The 26,980-nt window shown below is 35.4% G+C and overlaps 1 protein-coding gene across 2 annotated transcripts in view; it reads left to right on the forward strand.

Moving 5' to 3' along the window:
• The window catches only part of SLAIN2 (SLAIN motif family member 2), a 54,194-nt gene that overhangs the window by 6,267 nt on the left and 20,947 nt on the right, over nt 1-26,980 (forward strand). For both annotated transcript variants that reach the window (XM_045532976.1, XM_045532975.1), the window contains exons 2-6: nt 10,796-10,944; nt 16,965-17,129; nt 19,054-19,215; nt 22,188-22,547; nt 23,268-23,405. In XM_045532976.1, coding sequence (XP_045388932.1) covers nt 10,796-10,944; nt 16,965-17,129; nt 19,054-19,215; nt 22,188-22,547; nt 23,268-23,405 — 974 coding nt within the window. The remainder of the gene's footprint in view (nt 1-10,795; nt 10,945-16,964; nt 17,130-19,053; nt 19,216-22,187; nt 22,548-23,267; nt 23,406-26,980) is intronic.

The raw sequence follows: 26,980 nt of genomic DNA on the forward strand, positions 1-26,980 counted from the left end.
CAGAGTTCATCCATGTTGTAGAATGTGTAATGTTATCAGCATTTTACAGTAAAGGAAGCTAAACCCAAAGTCACATAGCTAATAAAGTGAAATTGAGATTCACACCAAGCCTCAAAGTCATATCTAAAGAAGAGCATTTGATCTTGATTTATTGAGCCTATAGATATTTAGCTTGGGGAAGAGAATACTTTTTAAATATTTGAAGAACTGTAATAAGGATTGATTATTAGACTTATATAACTTTGGAAGTCATCACTACAACAATAGGTATAATTTAGAGGTAGGCAAATTTTGATTTATTATAAGGTAGAATTTTCTAATAGAGCTATTCTTGGATGTATAGACCACCTTAAATTGTTGGAAGTAGCCTTCAAAAGACTACTGAATATTCCTGTGGCAAGGGATGTTAAAAAGAAGTTTAATAGTTGAATTAGGTGAATTCTAAGTGGTTTTTTTTTAATTCTGTGTTTCTGTGATTAAAATATTGCAGTCTAGTTGGGAAAGTAAGATACCTTCAAGACAAAGTGCTAAGCGTAAGTGTGGGAGAGAACTTTAGCAATGGAAGCATCATGGATGTTTTTCTTCCTAGTCTATGGCATATTTCTCTGAATATCCTCAGTAGTGGTTGGTTCTCTTCCTCTTGAGGGTATGTTTGAGTTTTGAAAGCTATTAGAAGTCATTATCATGCCTAGTGAATAAAAAAAATGGGTTAGCAGGATACTTCAAAGTCCTCAGGAGTCCAGCGCTAATTCACCTTTTCCCTAGATCTACTTGCTTTGGCCGGAACACTTCATGAACATTCATGCCTTTTGGCTTTTGATGTTCATTCTGCATATATTAATAGTTATCTTTTATTCTCCTCTTATCAAAATCTTACTTATTCTTTAAAGCGCAACTCAGATTTTTTTCTCCTTTGTGAAATTCTAACTTTTCAGCTTGGTTTACTTCTTCAGTGTTAACCTATCACTGTTTATATATCCTTTTTTAGAGCATATTTAACAACCCTGTACTTTGGTCTGTCTCTTCTAGATTGTGAGCAATATAAGCAGAGGAACAGTATCTTACTTATCTTTGTTTCTGAACAGGACCACAATATCTTGTGTGTAGCAATGGTTTAGTTACATTGAATTAATTTGATTATCAGTGATATTTGGTTAAAATGAGGTGAGGCTTTAAAATAATGAGACCAAATTTCTTGCTTGACCCTTATGCCAGTCACAAATGAGGGATTTCACACATGTTCTGAATAATGGCAGGATTGAGTCCGTACTCTCCCGTGATGAATTAAAGAAGTACTGTCTAGATACAGTTACTGACGTTAAAAAATCAGTTTTAAAATTAACCAAAAACAGTGATGTGGTTTTCTTTGGTAAGATTAAAGGTGCATTTTGTTTTAAACTTTGTACTTTTGTGATTTCCAAATTTTCTGATATGAATATAAGTTGCTTTTATAATTTAAAAAATCCTATTGATAAAATTTAAGTCAGCTTCCTTACCCTGTGATCATGTAGGAATCATAATGTAACATGATATATTAAAAGCCATTGGTGTTTTCCTTGTTACTTAGTGGTAGTAAGATTATGTATCATGGATGAAGACAGTTTGGTTCCAATAAGTTTAGACGTGCTTTTTTTTTTTTTTTTTTTTTTTTTTGAGACAGAGTCTCGCTTTGTTGCCCAGGCTAGAGTGAGTGCCATGGCGTCAGCCTAGCTCACAGCAACCTCAAACTCCTGGGCTCAAGCGATCCTACTGCCTCAGCCTCACGAGTAGCTGGGACTACAGGCATGCGTCACCATGCCCGGCTAATTTTTTTTCTATATATATTTTAGTTGGCCAGATAATTTCTTTCTATTTTTAGTAGAGATGGGGTCTCACTCTTGCTCAGGCTGGTCTCGAACTCCTGAGCTCAAACAATCCACCCGCCTCAGCCTCCCAGAGTGCTAGGATTACAGGCGTGAGTCACTGCTCCCGGCCTAGACGTGCATTTTTGATAGAATTGGAACCGAGGTCAGCTGATGTGTATTGATCTTATGATCTGTTATTCTTGTTTGGTTTAAATTTAACAGAGTTTAATTGGACAGAAAAAGATTCATGAACTGGATAAAAAGATTCACAAACTGAACAGCACTGAGGACCAAAAGTGGTTCAGAATTTTCCCTATTCTTGTTTTTAACTTGCATTTTAAAAATGAAATTCCACAAGTGTAATTATTAAAACATTTATTGGATTTGCCTAAATAAACTATGTAGTCTGTTTTCTCTTTCTCTCTCACATGTGCTCACACACACGCAGACACACAAACCTACAACTTTATTTTCCAGAAATACCAGAAAAGGAACCCTAGAGCTGTGTAGCTCACATCCTCTGAGCCTTCTGGAAGTTGCTTCCGCTCCTCAGTCCCATCTTTGGGACCATTCTGCATGTGAGTCCCTATGCCCAACTGCCCAGGGAGCCTGGAGCTGATGCTTTGGTGGCCCGCAAGGGCTACTTACCTTCTCTCTCCACTTACAAAGACTCCTGCCTCCTTGCCCTTCTGCTAGGAACATACAGATGAATATATTTACAAGTTAACCTGACAACTAGTATAATTTTGGCCAGGCACGGTGGCTCAGGACTGTAATCCTAACACTTTGGGAGGCCAAGTGGAGGATCACTTGAGACCAGGAGTTCGAGACCAACCTGACTGAGCAAGAGCAAGACCCTGTCTCTACAAAAAATAGAAAAATTAGCCAAGTGTGGTGGTGCATGCCTGTAGTCCCAGCTACTTGGGAGGCTGAAGCAGGAGAATCTCTTGAGCCCATGAGTTTGAGGTTGCTGTGACCTATGATCATGCCCCTGCACTCCAGCCCAGGCAACAGAGTGAGACCGTGTCTCAAAAAAGAAAAAAAAAAAAAATAGTGTAATTTTGACAGGATTTTTTAAAAAGAGACAATTTGGGTGGTAAGTAGCAGAATTAAAGTAGTGTCTTAATGTGAATGGGTTGAGTTATAGTAATATAGTAATACTATTCCTTATAGTATTGACCCGTACAAGCTTAAGCATGCTGGATGTGACTCCTGTTATGTTAGTTTTTAGTAGCAAAAATGAATTTGTAAAAGAATGTAGGATTGAGGGCTTTCAGTAATATAAGTTCTTACTTTGCCTGTTCCCTTTACTCAACATCATGTCCTTGGGGATCTAAATTATGGAGGAAATGAACACCTTTAGGAACAAACTAGCTTATTTAAGAGGAAGGCTTTAAATGAGATCTTTAAACTAGGAGTGGCTCTGAAAATGCGAAACAGTTTATTTTGATCTGGGATAAGTCTCAAATTCTGTAATGAAGTCAAAATTTTCTTAAGCACTATAGAGAGAAAAAGAAAAATTATATCTCCTTGAAATGTGAGGATTAATAGAGGCAAGATAATGCAGTACTACTGTGTCTGATACGAAATTTTTGAAACTATTTGGAAAGATACTAAAGAGGTAGTAAATTAGAGGTTTAGAATTCATCAGGATGAATCAAACCTTCTCCCACTTCTACTTCAAGAGCTGCTGCTCATCTCTCTGTGAGAGAGTAAGAAGGTACCCAATCATGCGTGGCTGTTAAGGTTGTTTTGGGTTTTTTTGTGTGTGTGTCCACATTTTTTATTAATATTTTAGGTTTACCTTTTTTATTGATACATATTATTTTACATATTTATGGGGTACATATGATCTTTTGTTGCATGCATAGAATGTATGATGATCAGGTCAGGGTACTTGGGGTATCCGTTACCTTGAGCATTTATCGTTTCTGTGTTTTGGGAACATTTCAAGTTCTCTTTCTTTTAGCTACTTTGAAGTACATGTTTTTGCTAACTGTAGTCACCCTACTCTGCTATCACACACTAGGACTTATGCCTTCTATCTAATTGTATGTTTGTACCCATTGACCAGCCTTTCTTTTATATTCTTAATTACATTTCTAATAGTTCTTGTCTTAGTCCATTTGGTATTGGTATAAAAGAATACCTGAGGCTGGGTAACTTATAAAGACAAGAGGTTTATTTGGCTCGTGGTTATGCAGGCTATACAAGAAACGTGGTGCCAGAATCTCTTCTGGTGAGGGCTTCAGGGAGCTTCTAATCATGACAGAAGGTGAAGCGGGAGCAGGCGTGTCACATGGTGAAAGAGGGAGCAAGTGAGCTGGGGCAGGAGGTGCCAGGTTCTTTAACAATCAGATCTTGCAGGAACTATAAGATGTCCCCAAAGTCGCTGTACATAGGGAAAATGGGAAATTGTAGCTAAATGTACCTTTATTTACAAAATATGCATTAGAAAATTTTTCATTTGTATGGAGACTTTTGGGACACCCTGTATTATAGTGAGAGCTCACTACCACAATGACAAGGATGGCACCAAGCCATTCATTAAGGACCCACCCCTATGACCAAACACCTCCCATCACGTCCCACCTCCAACATTGGGGATCAAATTTCAACGTGAGATTTGGAAGGGACAGATATCCAAATTGTATCAATTCTCTCATAATGATGTATACATTTAACAATATACATAAATTTATAAACAATTTACATAAATTTATGTAATATATTTAACAATATATATAAATTATGTTTAATGATATTTAGTTTCTTTCTAACGATTGTTGTAAGGGAAAAAGTGACATCTTGAAAAACCAATTTATTTCTAACAGATTTTAACAGCTTTATTGAGATACAGTGTATATACCAAGGCTGTGGCGCAGTGGCTCAAACTGGTAATCCCAGCACTTTGGGAGGCCTAGGTGGGAGGATCACTTGAGGCCAGCAGTTTGAGACCAGCTTGAGCAACGAAGCAAGACCTCATCTCAAAAAAAAATTAGCCGGGCATGGTGGTGCTCGCAACTTGGGAGGCTGAGACAGAAGGATCACTTTGAAGCCAGGAGTTTGAGGTTTCAGTGAGCTGTGATGACACCACTGCACTCCAGCCCGGGCAACAGAGTGAGATTGTGTAAAAAATAATTTACGTACCATGAAATTCACCTGTTTAAAGTGTACTGTGGTTTTCAGTGTTCAGTAATTTTTAATATATTTACAGAATTGTACAACCATCACCATAATTTAGTTTTAGAATATTTTCAACATACTCAAAAGAAACCTTGTACTCATTAGTAGTCATTTTCCCTTTCTCTTCTCTCCACCCCCTCTCCCATCCCTAGGCAACCACTGATCAACGTTGTCTCACAGATTTGCCTATTCTAGACATTCCATATACATGGTGTCATTACAATATGTGGTATTTTGTGACTGACATCTTTTACTTAGCATAATGTTTGAGATTCATCCATGTTGTAGTGTTCTTACTGCCTCCAACACATTTTTTTAAATGTCTCTTTCAAAATTATAAATACCAACTCAAAAAATTCAAACAGGACAAAAATGAATAAAGTATAATATAAAGTAAGTCTGTTGTAATTAGAACGAGGATTAAAAAATTTCTTTTTGGTGGGGCAGATCTAAATGGCTACAAAGATACTTTGTTAAAACATCTTGCTTCCCTGTGTTATACATAGTGGGGCCACCTAATATATAGTCTTACCAGAGATGTTCAAGGGAGGTTTTCCTGAAGAATTGACATTTAAGCTGAGACCCAGTAGAAAGTAGAAATGAGCTGGGTGAAGTGAGCAGGGGAGGGTGAGATAAGCAAGGAGTGAAATTGAACTTATTCTAGGCAAGGGGAACAACATGCACAAATGACCTAGAAGCAAAAGTGTTGGGCTTTCCAGGAATAGAAATTAGTCCATATGGCTTTTATTTAGATTTGTGTGATGGAGGAAGGTGAGAAATGAAGCTAAAGAAATACTGCAGCAGTTAGATCATCGGTCAGGTCTCAAGGGCTGTAGGGACCATTTTTGGAAAAAATTCTATCCTAAGGGCAAGGGAAATTGGCACAGAATTTTTAGCAGAGGACCATTAGTAAAGTCAGATTTGTATTTTAGAAAATACTTGAGCTGCAGTGTATAGAATGGATTGGAAGAGGTCAAGACCAGAGATTTTCAAATTTAAAGAGAGATTTTCATTTTAAAGTTGTTTTGGCCATTGTTAGTCCCTTCCATTTTCACATAAATTTTAGGGTCAGCTTTTCAATTTTATTTATTTTCCAAGTACTTGCATGACTACAGGCTTGTCAATTTCTTTTAAAATGCCTTTCTTTTAAAAGTGTTCTAGGGATGTATTGATTCTAGAGGTCAACTTGGAGGAGATGACAACAGTATAGAATGTTCCGATCTATAAACATGATATATCTCTCCATTTATTTAAGTCATTTTTAATTTCCCTCAGCAATATTTTGTAGTTTGCAGTATACAAGTTTTGCATTTCATTTGTTAAATTTACTCCCAGGCATTTTATTTTAGATGCTATCATGAATGAAATTATTATATTTATTTCATATTCAGGTTGTTTATTGATAATATATAGAAATACAATTGATTTTTTGCTTATTGATCTTGTATCCTGTGACCTTTCTAAACACATTTGTTATTGTAGATGTTTTTTTTTTTTCTTTTTTGTACAAAGGATTTTCAGTATACAGGATCACTTTGTGATTAAAGACAGTTTTACTTCTTTCCAATCTGGATGCCTTTAAATTCTTTTTCTTGCATTATTATATTAGCTAGATATTAGCTATTTACAGCATTTAATAGAAGTGATGAGAGTGTACATCCTTACTTTGTTCCCAGTCTTAGGAGAAAGTATTTGCTTTTTTGCTATTAGGTCTGGCTTTTTTTGGAAGAGTTTGTGTAGAATTGGCATTATTTTTTCCTTAATATTTGATAGAATTAGTAAGTGAAAGCATCTGACTATCCCTGCATTTTTAGTAGGGCATTCAGTCCATTCACATTTAATGTAATTATTGGTGTGGTTGGATTTATGGCTGCCATTTTGCTATTTGTTTTCAGTTTGACACAGTTGTTCCTGTTTGTTGTTCCTCCTTTTAACTGTATTCTCAGTATGATGAGTGATTTCCAATCATATCCTGGACATTTTGGGTGTTATGTTGTGAGACTTAGAATCATACTTATTCTTTTTCAGTCAGTCAACCTGTTTAGGCATATTTTGTGGGTCTGGATTGAGTGGATGTTCAGGTCTCTGCCGGGTCCTGTTGATACCACCTCGGCAAGCGAAGTACTGGCTTCCACGACCTTCTTTCCTATGGATGGCGTGCTCAGATCAGCTCCCTAGTGGGACCCACTGTGACGCATGGGAGGTGGGGAAGGGGAGATGATGTGTCCTAATCCCTGATGCCTTCTTTTGTGGGGGTGGAGGCTCAGCCCTCCACTGGGCCTCTGTGACTTAATTTTAGTAGTAATAGGATAATTAAGTCATGTTCAAGATTTTTAGGCAGGTAAAAACTTGAATCTCAACCTGTCTTGGGTTGCATTAGCCATCAATAAATTGGCTGTGTTTATCAGAAAATATGTCTCTCTTGATTAAACCGTGTACTATGATTTAAGAAATTCTAAAGTGTCAGTGAAAAAATGTTTTTAGTAGGCAGACTATTTTGAAGAATTCCATGTGTTTGTAAGAAATGAGCAAAAGAGATATAATGTATAGTTACTACAAATATTTTTATTTGGGATTTTCTTTAAAATTCAGGAGCTTAGACAACTTGGTTCTGCTACAGGTAGATCCAGTTATGTGATACAGCCCAGCTCATGTGTCCTCTGGCAGGTTTAGAAGAATGTACTTTGAAACCTTAACCAGAGGTTCCCTGACCATAGAATTAATTTCGTGCCAGTATCATATAGGCTAAAGCCCTTTGTTTCTAGACTTGGAGTAGTGATAGGGACATTGAAATAAGAGGATATACAGTGATAGAGAAAGTTGATAGATGAAAGTACCCAGGGATTCTTCTTTCTCTTTGTTTTTTATTTGTAATTTCCTCCTCACAGCCTGTTGAGTTGATACCCAGGGATTATTCAGTCATTCTCTCCCTTTTCATCACTGTGGACACGTTGCTCTGTTAACTTTTGACTGCTAATGGGAGGAGAAAGGAGTGTTCCCTATTCCCAATTAGTGGACAGTAAGTACAGGAATGGGGGGAAAGGTTTATAAAGGTAGGATTAACAAGGCTTAGTGACAGATTATTGATGAGGGTGGGAAATTTAAAAAATGGAGGAATCCAAAATTACTCATAAGTTTTCAGGCTTTCTAACTGAATGAATTACAGTGCCATGGACAAAAACAGGAAAGATACCATGGGAGATTCAGTGTGAGTAGAGGGGGATGATGATGTTTTATTTTAATTGATTTTGAATTATTTATGTTATATTTATTTAGTTTATTGTAGTTCCTTTATTTTTAAAGATGGTAAAGGCACCTTGCAACTTTTTGAAAACAGCTTTACTAAAATGTAATTTACATACCATAAAATTCATTATATAATTCAGTGAATTTAGTATATTTCCAACCACCAAACCATTACCATAATCATCACTACCATCTAATTTTAGAATATTTATATTACCCAAAAAAGAAACCTCATCCCCATTCCTACCTCCAGCCCTAAGCAACCACTAATCTACATTCTGCTTTTCTGGACATTTCGTATAAATGGAATCTTACAACATGTCAGTATGTGTTCTTTTGTATCTGGCTGTTTTCACTGAGCATAATGTTTTTGAGGCTTACCCATATTCCTTAAGATTCTTTTTTTTTTTTTTTTTGAGAAAGTGTCTCGCTCTGTTGTCCGGGCTAAAGTGCCATGCTGTCAGCCTAGCTCACAGCAACCTCAAACTCCTGAGCTCAAGCAATCCTCCTGCCTCAGCCTCCCAAGTAGCTGGGACTACAGGCGCTCGCCACCAAGCCCGGCTAATTTTTTTGTTTCTATTTTTAGTTGCTCTGCTAATTTTTTCAATTTTTAGTAGAGATGGGGGTCTCGCTCAAGTTGGTTTCGAACTCCTGACCTCACATGATCCTCCCATCTCGGCCTCCCAGAGTGCTAGGATTACACAGGTGTGAGCCACCGCGGCTGGCCTCCTTGAGCTTTTTAAAATGAGTTTTTTAGCCAACAGCAGAGTAAGTGTGTACTTAGTACACATGAAACGTGGGTAAATTGTGTAAAACCAGTTAGTGTAGGGAAAAGTTATATATTGGAAAAGTGGTAATAACATCATCAAGTGGTTTTATTAATGTTTATTATTCATCTATAGAGGTTTAGTTTGCTTAACATTTATTAACATAGACTATCAATATATAATATCACAATTTTTACAGTGAAGATGCTGAGGTAGAGATTTGTCATGGAACATCTGTAGTATTTAAGCAGGAAAGAAAATGAACCCCATTGATTTCATTTTGAATTGTTTTTTCATAAATGAGATTCTATTTCAATATTATTGTTCAAATGAATATGGATTGTGGACTGAAGAGATGATCATTTATCCCATTAGTCTAGATTATCTTGACCAAAGCTAAATAATGTATGTGAGTGACAGATTTAGGTTATAGATAGGGGAGAACAGAGAAGGAGTGAGAAAGGTGCATATTGCCACTAGAAGTTGTCTGTTCTAGTACTATAGAGATATATTTATTTAAATATTTGCACTGAACAACACTTCATATTATTGTGCTCAGTTGATTAGCATAAAATGTGAAATTATTAGCTCCTTGCCTTATTGAGACATTTAACTATGTAGATATATGATATCAAAGCACAATTTTGTTTGCCTTATAAATTCTACTTAAAATGTCTTAATCTGAAAATCACTCTAGTTAGAAGTCAAGTAACTATTCACATTTTTCATATGCTTGAAATAAATTAATAACTGACATAATCTAGACTAATCTGAGGAAAAACTATCAAGTAAGAAATTTAAGTACACCCCTCCCCTGTCTTCTACTCACCTTTTCCCTTCCGTGTACCTTCCCCATTAGCTTATAAAATACTGTCCCTTCTTTTCTGAAACTGAAGCAATTTCATAATTGATTCACATTAAGTTATTAAGAGTTTAAAGTATTGTTTTTCTCAGACACATTATTGTTTGAAAAGAGGACTACAGGCCAGATGCAGTGGCTCATGCCTGTAATCCCAGCACTGTGGGAGGCCAAGGCGGGAGGATTGCTTGAGCTCAGGAGTTCAAGACTAGCCTGAGCAAGAGTCTCTACGAAAAATAGAAAAAATTAGCCAAGTGTGGTTGGTGGCCTACGCCTGTAGTCCCAGCTACTCGGGAGGCTGAGGCAGGAGGATCACTTGAACCCAGGGGTTGGGTTTTCAGTGAGCTGTGATGACGCCACTGCACTCCAGCCTGGGTGACAGAGGGAGACTCTGTCTCAAAAAAAGCAGGAAAAGAAAGAAAAGAGGACTACAGAGTGGCTACTGCTTAACTAAAGGGAATGAATCACTGATGGCAGACTTCTGTGTGCGTGTATGGTGGGAAGGGAAGCGAGAGGTGGAGAGCAAGGAATTTAGCTCCTCTTGCTTTCTGTGCTAGATATAACGATATGACTGTATTAGAGAGTTAGTCAAGTACTATTGAAATGGAATAAACTATTGTAAAGGTAGATGTTTCTTCATGGTTTTAGTAATGATAATAAAAGAAAAATAAGACACATTTTAGGAATGCTTCATTTGGGTTCATTTAGTACTTGAAATTTGAGTTTTGTATTGTTATAGTATCATTGTCTTCCTGTGCAGTAAGTAAAGTGGGTAATTTTAAACATACTCCATTTCTTTTACTCTCTTCCGCCCAATTTAAATCTATCCAGAATGATGTCTATTTTATAACCTGTGCTTAGTAATGAATGTTTTTGTTTTTGTTTTCTTCTAGGCTGTATTCATCACCAAAGAAAAAACTTACACCAATGCAGAAATCTGTTAGTCCATTAGTTTGGTGCAGGCAAGTTTTGGATTACCCAAGTCCTGATGTTGAATGTGCTAAAAAGTCTCTTATCCACAAACTTGATCAAACTATGTCAGGTATGTCTATAATTGTACTTGTAAATTTGTCTAAAATTAAAAAACGTAAACGTCGAGCAGTGTGGTTTTAGGAAGGCAATTCCTTGTTTGGCAGCATTTTTCAAGTCTCATTGTGCACACCATCGTAAGAGTTCTTGCCATGTGCACATAACCCTGTTCTATCATTTACTTAATACCTTTTTTGAAAATATCGTCTTTTAGCCTCATCCTAAAGAATAATAGCCAGGAAATAATGAATTTTATGTGATAAGTTTTTCTCTAATACAAATTAAAACAACTATTAAAATAAAAATGTCTGATACTATCTAAAATCATCTCACATGCCACACTTTGGGGAAACTTATGTGGTACAAGATACAGGGGGAGAACCAAAGAGACCTCGTTCTCACTCTGGCACGACATTGCTGTGGCACTGTTCACATTATTTAACTTCTGTGAGCTCAGGTTTCTTTATTTATAAGAATGATGAATCTCGAAAGGTTATTTTAAAGATTAAATGATAACGATACAAAAGAGACTTGCATGTTTTCTGCCTCACAGTAGGTGCTTGGTAAATGTATTTGTTTCCTTGTTGTTTTTCTTGATTTTCTTTACTTGGCATTTTAGATTTAAATTGCTTTTATGCTCTTTTATTTAATAGCATTAACAAAGCTGACTAAATGTGTCTGTGGCTATTTATGACATTTAATGTAGCATGCTAGGGCAGGCAATGTAGAAATGCAGGGAAAATACTGATTTATTCTTGGTATTTCTCTCATTCTCTTTTTACTGTTTTATGAACTATTCAGATAGTAAAGAATTGATGTATAATTAGGTTTTTGGTTTTTGTTTTTGCTTTGCATTTACTTGTAAGCCATGTACTTAAATTTTACTTATTTTGGCTTTATTACAGAAAACAATATGTGCTTTATGGTTAGAGTTTAAGCTGAAAATGGTCAGGGGAAGCAGAGGGGAGACCAGCTAAATAGTTAAACTGGCATACAGTAAAGCCAAGTTCCTTTGGCTATAAGGAGCGGTGATTATTATATGCAAATAACTTATAGGATGAGATTACAGAGCTTCTGAATCTGAGCCTGTTTTGATACTAAAGTCTTACTTTTCCTCTACGTAAAGAAGCCCTTTTGAAAAAGCAATAGCCTTTATGTAAAATATTTTAAAAATATTTAGTCTGAATAGCAACTTGTTTTTAGAAGTATACCCTAGAGCTTGATGTAAGTTATCTTCGTAAGAGATTATTAGAAATATATAGTCAAGCTAGTAGACAATTTGAAATAGCTGAAAATTTTCTAACCAATTTCAGGTAGACAATATGATTTAGACATTTGTTAAGAATATTTCTAGGGACCAAGTCTGGTAGTATGTGCCCGTAGTCCCAGCTGCTGGGACTGAGGCAGGAGGATCGCTTGAGCCCAGGAGTTGGAGGCTGCAGTGAGCTATGATGATGCCATTGTACTCTAGTCTGGACACAGAGCAATACTCTGTCTCAAAAAAAAAGGGAATATTCCTAGGAACCATTTTCCAGTACTGTCTCATCTTAGAAATAATATAGTTTATAATTTAATTAGGAATTTTCATCATTCATTCAATAGTATGTGTTGAGAATCCACTATGCTAGGCATTGTTCTCAACTCTGAGGATACAGCAATGAATGTAATGGACCAAAAAATCCCTTCCTTCCTGGAGCTTATATCTTGTAGAAGGTATCAGACACTAAACAAATAAAACAGGGCTTGGCAGACTTTTTTGTAAAGAGTCAAATAGTAAACAGTTGAGTGTTTATGAGCTCTCAGGTCTCTGTTACTATTACTCAGCTTTGCCCTTACAGCATACAAGCAGCTGTAGACAATACATAAATGAATGGACATGGCTGTGTTCCAGTAAAAGTTTACTTACAAAACCAGGTGGCAGCCTGGATTTGTCCTAAAGGCTGTATTTTGCCAACCCCTGATTTAAAACATCCTAAGGAATAGGAATTATTGGCAATGGGTAACTAGTAACTTGGATTTGAGGGAGAAAAGCAAAGCTGTTGTACCTCAAAAATATCAATTTTGAGTGAGTGACTTTTTTAGTTTATTGTAATGAGGGTTTTAAAGGTCGTGGGGATATGTAAGAAAGGCAGTTATTCTTCAGCCAAAACTTGGTGTAATCACATACTGTATCTGTGTTTAACAATGTTTAAATTTTATAGCTGTATAGACAGAACAATAGCTACAGTTATACTGTATATTTATAATATATACATTAAAAAATTTAAGGGAAAAAATAACTTGGCTATTGCAAATTTGAACTTTGTAGTAATAAACCCCCCTTTTTCCAAGGAGATTTTTTAAAATGTAGTTTTTGATAAGGCAGTGCTTCCTGGGAACTTAGGTGTTGTATTCCAGCAGAGCAGTTTCCATTCCACCATACTTAGCTTCTCTGCAGTGCTCTACCGCTTGTTCCTAAAATTTTCTTCTCGATTTTTTTTTTTATTTTTTTTTTATTTTTTTTTATTTTTTTATTTTTTTATTTTTTTGAGACAGAGTCTCACTTTGTTGCCCGGGCTAGAGTGAGTGCTGTGGCGTCAGCCTAGCTCACAGCAATCTCAGACTCCTGGGCTTAAGCGATCCTACTGCCTCAGCCTCCCGAGTAGCTGGGACTACAGGCATGAGCCACCATGCCCGGCTAATTTTTTTGTATATATATTTTTAGTTGGCCAGATAATTTCTTTCTATTTTTAGTAGAGACGGGGTCTCACTCTTGCTCAGGCTGGTCTCGAACTCCTGACCTCGAGCGATCCACCCGCCTCGGCCTCCCAGAGCTAGGATTACAGGCGTGAGCCACCGCGCCCGGCCGATTTTTTTTTTTTTTAAATAATAGTGCGTTATCTTTTTTACTGTCTCTTACTCTCCCTGCCATTTTCTTTTCAGTCTTCTTTGAAGTTGTTCCTTCTCTATCCATCTTTTTTGTGTGTTTGGTAAAATTTAAATGACATAAAATTTCCCATTTTCACCATTTTTAAATGTACATTTCAGTGGCGTAAAGTATATTCACATTGCTGTGCAACTGTCACCATCCCCAGATGGCCAGAACTTTTCATCATCCCATCCTGAAATTCTGTACCCATGTTAAACAGTAACTTCCCATCCCTCTGGCCCCTCTCTGCCTGTCTTTTAAATTTAGGTTGCCCCAGGTCTCTCTTTTGCCCCATGTCTCTTTTGTTTTGGTTGTTCATCTATTCATATAGCATCCAGTATCAGCTTCTGTTCAGATTAATTGCATTCATTCATGTGTGTATTCAGTTAATTTTTATGACCAGAGCCTGTTATGTATCAGCCTTTAGGAAAAGGGTGGGGATACATGATGATGAAAAATGAACACTATACCTGCACTCATGGAGTTTATCATCTAGGAGGGGAAACTTATTAATACAAATAATCTTTACACTGGTGATGTGTAATAAAGGAATGATTTATAGTACTTTGAGAAATAGCAGTTTTCCCTCAGAAAGTGATTTTTTACCTGCGTCCTAAGGACTCGGAAAAATTTAAGCTCACTAAAGAGGAAGGAGAAAGAGCGGGTAGGGCATTCTAAGTAGAGAGAACGGTATTTGTGAAGGCTTCGTGTGTGAGATTATGGCCTGTATGAGGAACTGAATAAGCAGGGTTGGCTGGAGAAGAGTAAGGAAGGGAGAGAAGTGAGAAAAGGCCAGAAAGATACGTAGGAGCCAGACTCTGCAAGGCCTTATAGGCCATGTTAAAGATTTTGGACTTGATTCTAAGAGCATTGGGAAAATATTGCAGGGTTTTATACTAGGGTGTGGTGTGTGTAGGTGGGAAGACATGATTGGATTTATATTTTGGAAAGGACATTCTAGCGGTAGTATGGACAGTAGGTTGGAGAGGGCCAAGAGTGAATTATTAACAGGGTGCCTTTGAGGAGGGTTAATGATGATAGCTGGGCTGTGTGTGTTGAGGGGAAAGGGTGGTAGTAGAGATGAGAAGATATGGTAGTAAAAAGGAATAAACTAAATAATGAGGGAAATGAAGGAGAAGAAAATATCAACAGTGATTTCTAGGTTTCCAGCTTGTGTGACGTTACATTCTGAAACAGGGACCCCCTAGAAGAAAATTAGAATTTACTGGGAAGATCATGAGTTGGATTTGATATGTTGACTCAGGTACATCTGCCATACGCAAAAGGAGACATTAAATGAGCAGTGTATTATTATATGGGTCTGAAGCTCAGAGGAAAACTTAAGACTGGAAATATATATAAATAATGGGGGTTCTTTGGCACATAGATAATAACTGATGTTGTGAATATGATTGCGATCTCTCAGGAGAAAGAATATGGCATAGAGTGAGAAAATAAAAGGGATGAGAGCTTGAAATGCTAGTGATTAATAACCAAGTAAAAGAGAGTAAGCTTCAGAGGAGATGGAGAAGGAGTAAAAAGATAAGAAGAAATTACCAGCTATTTCTGCTCAAGTTGGTATTTCCAAGATCATGCTACATACTGCATACAAAGTATGTGTAAAGTGTCTGCTGTCTTGTCTCATGGTGAAAATGTATAAAACTACATGGTCCAAATTACTGCTCTAACTGAACAGAAAAACTAAACAGAAAAGGTTATGTTCCTTCTCCCAAAACCACTACTCTGCCAGTAGGCAAACCAGAAAATTTAGTCATCTGATTTTTTTTCTTTAGTGATCTTTTGTGGTTTTTAACATTTATCCCTTTCCCCCATTTTTTCTAGTTACCATATACTGTTTAGTTCATTCTAGTCTATTCAACATCAAAATTTCCATCATTTTTTTCCTAAATCGATTGGATCATTTCAGTCTTGCACAAAATCACTAATAACTTTACCATGCTATTGGATAGATTTCAGACTCCTGCACATAGTGTTCCGGGCCTTCCATGACCTGGCCCCAGCTGGTTTTTCCTGTTTTGTCCCTCCCTGTGCTTTATGACACTAGAGTACTCTGATTCCCTGAGAATGCTCTGTATTTTCAAGAAGTTGCTTTTGTTCATCTTATAAACACAGATGAAAGTACATACTTTCCCTACTTTCAGTGTGCTGTCAAATTATTACTCATCCTCTCAAGAAAGCTCTAGTGCTTCTTCCAAAAAGCCTAACCAGTTTTTCTCAGTTGTAATGAATTACTCCTAACCCTTCCTTTCCGTTGCCCTTTGCACCTTTATGATAGTACTCATTTCATTTGCTTTGCAGTCTTTGTTTCTGCCTAGCTACTTTGCTGCAGTTCTCTTGAGAGAAAGCAGCGTGTCATATTCTGTATATTCCATACAGTGCTTTTGCCCATGCTCAGAAACATTGAGTAAGCTGTGGATATTAGGATAAGAAGGAAGGGAAAAATACTGTGTTAATTATTCTTGTATATAATTGTACTTGAGATCTTAGTCCTACTGTTGTACTGTTTATGTCATTTTATATGCATAGCCTAATTTTTTCTTTGACAGAAGTATCCTGGGGATGAAAGCCTTTTTTTTTTTTAATTTTTTAAAAGGAATTTCTCATGTCTTGACCTTAACCTATGTTAAAACAATCATTATTGCTTAATTTTTTCAAAAACCCAAACTTTGAAAAGGCAATTTTTAAAACTTATTTCACCTGGGAAACATAGCAAGCCCTTGTTTCTAAAAATTAGCCAGGTGTAGTGGCTGGTGCCTGTAGTCCCAGCTACTAAAGAGGCTGAGGTGGGAGGATCACTTGAGGCCAGGTGTTCAGGATCAGCCTTGACGATATGGTGAGACCCATTCCCTTTGCCTTTAAAAAACAAAAACAGCTTATTTCACAGGTTTTTCAAAAAGTAATATGTTTGTTCTAGAAAATGAGAAAACAAATATGCTTTTATATTTGATTTATTTTAAAGATCACTCAGGATTAATACAGCAGTTATTAAAGAATATACTTTAAATTGAGATAATTACATTGAATTTTCTAATAGGAAGACTTTTGAAATGTTAACTTTTTCTCAGTTATTAAGTTTGATTTCCCCCTTCTTCTCATTAATGCAGCTCTCAAGAGGCAGACTTTATATAATAATCCTTTCAACTCTATGAGTTACACAAGTCCTTACAGTCCAAATGCCAGTAGTCCATACAGCAGTGGCTTCAATTCTCCATCCTCAACCCCAGTACGGCCTCCTATAGTCAAACAGCTTATACTTCCTGGAAATTCAGGTAAGGAGAAAACAAAATGGAGTTACTAAGGAATGATTTTTAAGCTGTAGTACCTCAAAAGATAACTTATTCATCAGCTGTTCAAGTTCATTTAATTTATGAAACTTTTAACTGATTAGAGAAAATATTGAAGAGCTACTTTGCACCAAGTACTATACTAAACACCAGGGGTACAAAGATAAGCCAGTTGTTGCATTTATAAAATTTTCTTTAGCATGTTACTTAAAAGTTTTTTTTAATCTGGCTTAAATGGAGTCACAACCTTGATTCTTTTAATCAATAGATCCTAATCGAACAGCTTGCTGGGGTTGCAAAAGCTACAGAGTTAAAAGTTCTTTATAGGAATTTTGATAAGCTTTGATATGCAGTTAAATAACAGTGTAAGGTTATATGTAAATGGGCCAAGAGAGTGAGAGGGGCTGTAAGTGATGTGGGAGGGAAAGATTGCTATGAACCAGGGAAAATATATTCTCTGGTTCTGTGAGTGAGGTTGTTACTGTGTAGCTCACCCTACTTTGGAATTCACCTATTCACTTACTCTTACTGCTGCTATGGTTATGACTAATTATTATAATTCCTTTAAAACTTAAGGTATTGTTACTTTCCGAATCCTGTTTCAAAAAAAAAATTAAGATATTGTTAACCATCTCAAATTTTGCATACACAATTTGAAATAATGAAAACCATTTTTTGGGTTATTAATATGTTTTTCTCCACCATAAGAATTTTTTTTGATTTAAATTGAATTAAATTTTCTAATAGGAAGACTTTTGAAATGTTAACTTTTTCTCAGTTACTAAGTTTCATTTTCTCCTTCTCATTGGTGTAGCTCTCAAGAGACAGTTTATTGACTGCTCTTTGTTTAGTATATAGGTTGTTATTTGCTACTTATTTCTTCTATAACATGTCACATTAAAAAGTTAAATCTGCAATATTTGTTTAAAGAATTTGATTCAGGCATTATTTAAAATCTTGTAGTACTTTTCCTATTATGTACACTATTCTCTTCTTTCAGTAATAATATAAAGATTAATTATTTTGTATTCTTCTTGCTCTCCTTACATGCCTTTCATGTTGAAGCTGACTATTACGGTGAAGAATTCTGGAAAACAAGTGTTTCAAAGAAATTTGTATTAGAAATATTAGTGACAGCGTTGGGATTTTATTCTTCAGTACAAATAGATGATCTGATGAAAGTATTTCCTTAGAAACAAGTTAGACTCTTGGATGTGTATATTTATTCCTTTGGCCTGTTGTCTGTCCCTCTTTTGGTTTAGAATGATAAAGTACTTTTAAAAATCTAGTCATGTTTTTCATCCCATGTCTTGTGCTTCACTACTAAACTTCAGAGAACTCCTTGGATCCCCATTACTGATTTGGCAAAGGAATTTTGTAAACATGGCATAATGTAGGAAAAATGAGCCTAGTGTTCTTCTTTTGGTTTGTTCCTAAATCTCTAAGGAATCTAATTTTCTTCAAATTGTAGTTTTCTTGTTTTTATTCGGGGGAAAAGATGATGGTGTTTGTTAATGACTATGAATTTGGGAGAAGAAAACACTACTTCATAAATTCATCTATTTATAGAGCAGTTTAATTAGCTGTCTTATACAAGTTGAAATCCTCTCTAACATATAGTTATTGAACACTGACTACTTGGCAGGAACTGTGTTGAAAACTTAATTGTTCCATAAGAGAATAGAGAAGTTATACTTGAATGAAAATATGTTTTGTATTAATGCAGTAGTATGTAAAGGAGTCTCCATAGTTCTCATTTTTCTTAATTTCAGGAAATTTTGTAAACAGAAGAGGCAGAATCATAATGACTTGAACCAGAGGATATATTAATAATATGAGGTTAATTTGCAACAGGCATTTATTCAATATTTGTCTCACCAAAAAATTTCTTTTTTTTTTTTTTTTTAAGGTAACTTGAAAAGCTCATCAGACAGAAATCCTCCGCTCAGTCCTCAGTCCTCTATAGATAGTGAGTTAAGTGCTTCAGAATTAGATGAAGATTCAATTGGATCCAATTATAAGCTAAATGATGTAACCGATGTGCAGATTCTAGCCCGGATGCAGGAAGAAAGTAAGTATTTTAATTGTTAAAAGTTGAGGTTTTCAACTCTTGCATAATTTTGCTGTGGGTATTAAATATGTCTTGTAAGTGCTGTGGGAATAGTAATGTAGGTAAAGTAGAAATAGCGCAATGGACGTATCACAGGCATATGCACTTGTTTGTTCATTAACTTGTTTTCAAAGTCCATTTTACAGAGAGCATTTTTTGCTGTGTGAGGGGCAAAGAAAGGCATGTTATGCTCTGCTTCTGTCTTGAATGTTACCCTACACTAGGACTCACTCATGTAATTATTCCTGTTTTCTTAGTGTAAACCAGTGTTTCTCAACCTTTTTTTTTTTAGTTGTTCCTCTAAGGAGCCTCTTTAGAAATATTTTTTCTTTTTCACTCCCCAATATGCTCGATACTGTAAGGTACAAGTACTGTAAGGGCCCAGAACTATTATGATAGCTAAGATTTTCTTCACACCTCAAGAACCAGTTTTTGCCCTCAAGGGCACGAATGGCACCTCAGTTGAGAATGCATGCTTATAAACTATAAAAAAGACCTTTATGAGGATGTTCGAATTGTGACATGAAATTAAATGAAATGTGTGGTGGTGCTTTGCAGAATAATCCTTGAAAATTTTTAGGACACAGACACCTTTGAGAATCCAATAAAAATTATGATCTCTGCCATCACCAAAATATTTATATACACAGAATTTTTCATACCTTTTCAACAGTTCATGGATGCACACCCTGGCTCTTATATGAAGGTAGTAGTAGTATTCTTGCCTGTGCATTTTGTTAGAAGATACCATGTGCTTAACTAGGAAGTAAGAAATCTCTCTAAAGTGATCCTTTTAACCTTTACAGTGGAAAGATCCTTGAGATACACATTTCAGAATTTTGACAATTGGCTGAGGGTAATGGAGCATTGCAGTAATTTAGTTCAAAAACTTTCTGTTGTTTATGTATAAAATAAGTCCTTTCTTTAAATATGTAGTAAGTTTTATCAAGCTGTAACATTTATTAAGAAACTGCAGAATGTTTCTTACTCTGATGATTCATTTCCCATTTCTGTACAGCTTCCCCTAGAAAGATAGCAGGCCCTAGTGGTTGCATTAATTATCTTTAGCACTAAAAGCTAATAACACGGTACCCCTTTCTTTTAACTCCTCACCAAGACTGGTTTTGTCAGCTGGTGAGGACCTGGTTATTGTCATGGATATGGAAGGAGAAAAAAGAATGCTGCTTAACTCTATTATCTTAGAGTAAGCTCACTCATTTCTTTTCTGAACCCTGACTTTTAAAATCCCAGTATTTTGTTAGAAGCTCAACTAGCTTTTTGTTCTAGGTTTGGTATTGTGCTTTCATAACAGATAATAGAAATTTTAGCCTTACTTTAATATTTTCTAAGCCATTCACATGCATGAATATTTTTCTAGTGAATAAAAAAGAAAAGATACTAAAAACATACATGAAACTTCCTCGAAAATGACAACTTTTTTATTTGGAAGAGCTGATTTTCCTTTTTACAACATTGTTTCTCCAGGTTTTTGTAACAGGTTTCCTGTTCAGCTTCTCTCTTGTTTTTAAGATGAGAAATGCAAAATTGTATAGTGATTGTGACTTCCTTAGGATCACTTTGTTAGTGGAAGGGCTGCACTGGGAACTGAACTGGATTTTTCTTTTTCTAAAACAGTGTTTTTTTCACTAGTCTGTCTTTTGTTAGATGATATTAGTGCACGTTTGCTATAACTAGATACTAAGTGACTTGTCAGTTACTACTGTGGTTTCCAAACAGACTGAAAGGCCAAGTGGAGTCCAGGAATTCTTAAAGATAGCTAGGGTGATGAACCATGATGATAACATTTTCTGTGTATGAATCCACGACTTAAAGCTTTCGTTACTATTCTGTAACAGATCTTTTTGACTAGACTGCCAATAGTTAGCAGGAATTGCTCAAAATATTACCTAAATTATATTCTATTGCATTATAATTTGTTTCCTCCACAAATATGTATAAACATTTATTTTTGTTCTAGAAGCATCTATAATATTTTAAGGGCTCCTAAGGTTGCTTGAGTGTTTTTGAGGGTATCAAGCTGCATACGGGACTGCTTTGAAAATTCTTACCTAAAAACATGGAATTTAAGCTTGTTTTATCGAAGTCTCTTGGGTAATGAAGCAACTGAAATTTCATTTATGCTTAAGTACTGAATTTCTAAGAGTGGGATAGAAGTTTCTTTGGTACTGTGTCATCTTCATGAATGAGATTACTCCAAGGATTAAATATACAAGGAATTTTATTTACTCACTGATCTGTTCTTTTCACTTGTTGGATATTGTTTTTCCTCAATAGTCCTTTAATATTAGCCTCAAATTTAGATTACTGTCTTTAGGAGTAGAAATATTTTTAAGTTTATGATTGTATCAGGTAATTTATATTTCTGATTCAAGGATAAATATTGAAATTGGGCAAAAGTTTATAGAATTTCATTCCATTTAAAAATAAACTTCAGGGACAGCCGTGGTGGCTCATGCTTGTAATCTTGGTACTTTGGGAGGCGGAGGCAGAAGCTCATTTGAGGCCAGGAGTTCAAGACCAGCCTGAGCAACATAGCGAGACCCTGTCTCTACAAAATATTAAAAGATTAGCTGGGTGTGATGGTACATGCCTGTAGTCCCAGCTACCTGGGAGGCTGAGAAAGGAAGATCGCTTGAGCCCAGGAGTTTGAGGTTGCAGTGAAGTATGATGACTCCACTGCACTCTACCTTGGGCAACAGAGCAAGAACTTGTCCCCAAAAATAAAAATAACCTTCAGATGTAGTTTATGCATTCTTATGTGGGAAGATGTCTAAAAGTAAAAAGGAGGTTTTCCTTTATACTTTACACCCTATTTCAATTTCTCAATGATAATCTTTTACTTTTAAATTTTAAAAATATTTAAATGTTTAAAAATATAATTAGAGAAATAAAATAACATTCATCGTTACCAGGTCTCCGGCAAGAATATGCAGCTACCACATCTCGGCGCAGTTCTGGTTCATCTTGCAATTCTACAAGACGGGGTACTTTTAGTGATCAGGAACTTGATGCACAAAGTTTAGATGATGAAGATGACAATATGCATCATGCAGTATACCCTGCTGTTAACAGGTTTTCACCATCACCACGCAATTCACCTCGACCGTCACCTAAGCAGTCACCCAGAAATTCACCTCGTTCCCGGTCTCCTGCTCGGGGAATAGAATATAGTAGAGTGTCCCCACAGCCCATGATTAGCCGCTTACAGCAGCCGCGCCTTTCACTTCAGGGGCATCCCACGGATTTACAGACAAGCAGTGTTAAAAATGAAGGTAAAATAAGCACCACAGGTCCTCACCGTCAGATTGGTTTCACTGATCATCGCCTAAGAGCACATTTAGGAATAACGTTAATTGGGTGTCAGGCAGATATGGGGGGGAGTGTATACATACATAATGAGTGCGATGCGCACCGTCTAGGGGGTGGACATGCTTGAACCTCGGATTCGGGAGGGGAACAAGGGCAATATATGTAACCTAAACTTTTGTACCCCCATAATATGCTGAAATAAAAAAAAATGAAGGTAAAACATAGCAGATTTTACTAATAATTAGAATGTTTCTGGAAAAAAATTGTCCTTCGTATTTCAGTATGAAAGTGACGCAGTTTCTACCAAGGTTTTGTATTTCAGTTAAATATAGAGTTTAGTCAAGTTTACCATTTTATTAATAGTGAATCAGTGTAAAAGTACAGGAGAAAGTGAATTTAATTTTACTTGGTTATGTTACTTTTGCTTTATTTTACTCATGAAGTTACCCATATTTAGCTTTTTATTTAAATATGCAATTTGTGGTTCTCTTTAAGAATTCTCTTATTCTAGCCATTTATAGACCCTGGGTTGGGGTTTTTTTTTGAAATAAGACAAATACTTCCTATTTGCTCTCCTAAAATATATAGAATGTTTAAATAAAAATTCAATTTTTGAATGCTAGTGAATATTTTAAATTTCTCCATCTGAAAGAATTTTTTAAATTAAAATTTTATTGTTGTAGAAAAACTAAGACGCAGTCTTCCAAACCTGTCCCGAACATCCAGCACACAAGTTGACTCAGTGAAAAGCAGCAGAAGTGACTCAAATTTTCAAGTGCCAAATGGAGGAATACCTCGCATGCAACCTCAGGCTTCAGCCAGTGAGTATCTTTCTTATGTTTTCATGTGTCAGTTATTTAAAGGAATATGAAAATTATAGATAATTAATTTGTTCTGAATAGCTGTATTAAGCTATAGCTATAGTAAAACTTAGTGTTTATTAGTTGCTATAAGATTATCATAGTTACATTAAAATTTAAAATTTATCCCTTATAGATACCCAATTCTATCGGTACTTTTATTTGTATGAAACTCTTATCTCCCCAGAAGTTTAAAATAAGCAAACTCTACCTATTTAAAAAATAAAAAGTAAGTTTAAGTTTTGCTTATAGAAATTAGAAGTAGAAATAGTAGTTAGTATTATATAATGCCCAAAATATATATCCCTTAGCAAGTACTTAAATTTTCTTTAAAAACCTTCCCTTTTAGAATATCTAAATTTATTTTATTATTATGTATTTTTTAGAGTACATCATACTCCAAATAAACAAGTCATTGTTCAGACTTGTAGTGTATTAAATCTGTTATCAAAGATGGATTTTTGTAGCTCTTTTCTTTCCAGAACAAGAATATACCATGAGAACTCTTAGATAATCTCACTTTATTTCCACATTTGTTGATGTGAAATTTTTGATTTGGGTTTGATGGATTTTGTGTATCTGCTAAGGATATTTTTATGAAAAAATATAATATTGAATCAGTATGTATGCCAAATTAATCCATTATCCTAATCCTACTTATAAGATAGATTACAATTTGAGATAATAAATTGCCAGAAACCATCACTTTTTAAATAATTGATCAGGATTTCTCTATTTAAATTGTCTTTTGGAAAATAATAGAGTTAAAACTAAACTCTTAAACAGAGAAGGTGAATTTTGGAAATATCAAAGAGAAAACACATTATTGTAGATTATAATTTTTGATAAGATTTGGTGATTGAATGGATAGTAACCCATGAATGTGACAGATCTTTCTAAATGGAGGAAATTTTTTTATTCGATTATTATTCGTGATATTTGAGTTTTTATTTTTTGACAAGTAGTATGCTAAATAAATATAGTCATGTCTACTATAATACAAAATATACATTCCTTATAAACCTCATATTCTGCAGTATTACACATTAAAAATGACAAGGTTAGTAGGGGTTGGGAGACTAGTGCTGGAATAGACCACTAAAAACCCAAATGTCTTTCTTACTAGAGCATTAGTAAAAGCAATAATGATCTTTTAAAAATAACTAGCACTGGCCAAGGCACAGTGGCTCATACTTACGATCGTAGCACTCTGGGAGGCTGAGGCAGGAGGATTGCTTGAGGTCAAGGGTTTGAGAGTAGCCTGAGCAAGAGCAAAAACCCTTCTCTACTAAAAATAGAAAAAATTAGCTCAGCGTGGTGGTGCATGCCTGTAGTCCCAGCTACTCGGGAGGGTGAGGCAGGAGGATCACTTGAGCCCCCTCAGTTTGAGGTTGCTGTGAGCTAGGCTGATGTCATGGCACTGCAGCCTGGGTGACAGAGCAAGACTCCGTCTCAAAAAAAATAAAAATACTACCACTGTTAAAAGGCACGTTAAATCCTTAATAAATAAAATAGATACTCCAGCAGATATAGGACTTCATGTTTTTTTTTTTTTTACAGAAAAGAGTTGAAGGTAATGTCATAAAAAGGAAGGGTTGAGACTGTTGAATTGAGGAGACATGCAACATAAAGATTAGAGAGAATCATGCAGTAAGAACTTCTGAGGCAAACTGGCCAAACTAAGCCAAGAAGAAGTGATAAAGGAAGTAAATGGGCATTGTATACATGAATGTACAAGATTATTAAAAAAGAATTGAACACTTTCCAAAAATTATTGCTTATTAACTAGGATAAATATGAGCATATAGTTAAAACAATTTTAAGTGAATTATTACTGTGATCTTATAAATGTTCAATATGTATCACTTGTATCCCACAGCTCACGTAAGTCCTGTACGTGAGCTGTGAGACCCAAGGGATGCATATTCACTCAGATCCTTGTAGGGACACGAGGGATGCTTATTGACTCAGGTCTTTGTAGTTTGCTGCCATCAGTGAGGTTGAAGTCGTGGTAGCCATGATGTTTTCCTTCATTTTCTCAAGACTATGAGAAAGAAGTGATACAACCATGAGGTTATTCATTTATAACTTACTTATTGAGTAATTCAAATTTTGAAAGTATTCAATTCTCTAATTATTTTACATTCTTCCTTGGCTCTATTGTGTTTAGCCGACTTCATGTACTTCATGATAAGATGGTGTTACTGGTGGCTCAAAAATCAGCAGGCTAGGAAAAAACACATTTGAATCAAAATGACTTCTGTGATATATGACAAATTTTCCTTATTTGCCAGTTATAATGATGATACTTATATTACAGAAATTCACATTATGTATTTACATCCATAATCCTATTTAATCCTCAGAACAATTCTATGAAAGGAGGTACAATTATTAACACATTTACAGATTAGAAATTAAAGCTTTAAATAAATAGCTTATCTATGATCATAAAGCATTTAAGTGACAAGTTAGAATTAAAACCCATGTTGATCCCACTCTAGAGCCCAAGGTCACCTAGAGAGATTTGTCACATCTGTGGTTTAGTACCAAGGTATAAAAATTATCAGACATATCATTTCTATTTTTCTTCAGATTTAAAACTCCAAAATTTAAAGCACTGTAGAAATTGTACCTAGGGATTTTTATACCACATTTATTCAGCTTGATATATGCTAAAGTATGTTTTTGTACCAAATTAAATTTTAAACTTAGTATTCCAGGTCTTATGTGATTGATATTGTGAACTCTGTAATTAAGAGTGCCTTATAATACTAATTATGGTACTCATAAATGGTATAGAAAATAGGAATTCACAAAACTTTTAAAATGAAAGTAAGGATAGAATTTGAACTTCATTATACCTATAACACTGAGTGATAGGTTTTGTGCCTTTAAAACCTGCAGATTAATTAGACACTTGAGAATATTGTCTTTCTGGGTTTTTTTTCCCTGATATACTTGGCTGATACAAAAAACACCCACAATGTTAACAAGAAAGAAAAATTTTAAACCATTAAGAAGATTAATAAGACTCACATATGTTATAAGCCATGATTTTACAGCATATACACAGATGATCCGAAACGACATTTGTGCTTGGCTTTCAAAGATGCTTTTATATTTAGTTTGGATGGGTAAGTTCTACATTTCTCAAAACTTTACATGATAAATCTCCAAACAGCATCCCAACTATTGGATAAAACCAGCTATATCTATATCCTCTTTACCTCATCCTCTCATAAATGTTCTTCATTGGAACTATTCTAGCATGTCAAAGCTTTATGGGAATGAAAAATAATTCTTCACAAAAATAGAAGAAAAAAGAAAAGGTTGGGGAACCTAGGATAAAAATGTTAATAGAAAAATACATTGGCTGTATCTAAAACTTTGTGATAATTACTTGCCTTCTCTAGTGGTCAAATTAGCATTATATGATTATAATCACCTGCTGATTCCCTAGAATTATTTTTTCTGTAGGTGCATTATTTTTCCTTTTTCCCCAGTTGGTAATTAAGGAAAATATATAGGGAAAA

The sequence above is a fragment of the Lemur catta genome, chromosome 19, assembly GCF_020740605.2.
Source record: "Lemur catta isolate mLemCat1 chromosome 19, mLemCat1.pri, whole genome shotgun sequence".
In the NCBI taxonomy this organism is placed as follows: domain Eukaryota; kingdom Metazoa; phylum Chordata; class Mammalia; order Primates; family Lemuridae; genus Lemur; species Lemur catta.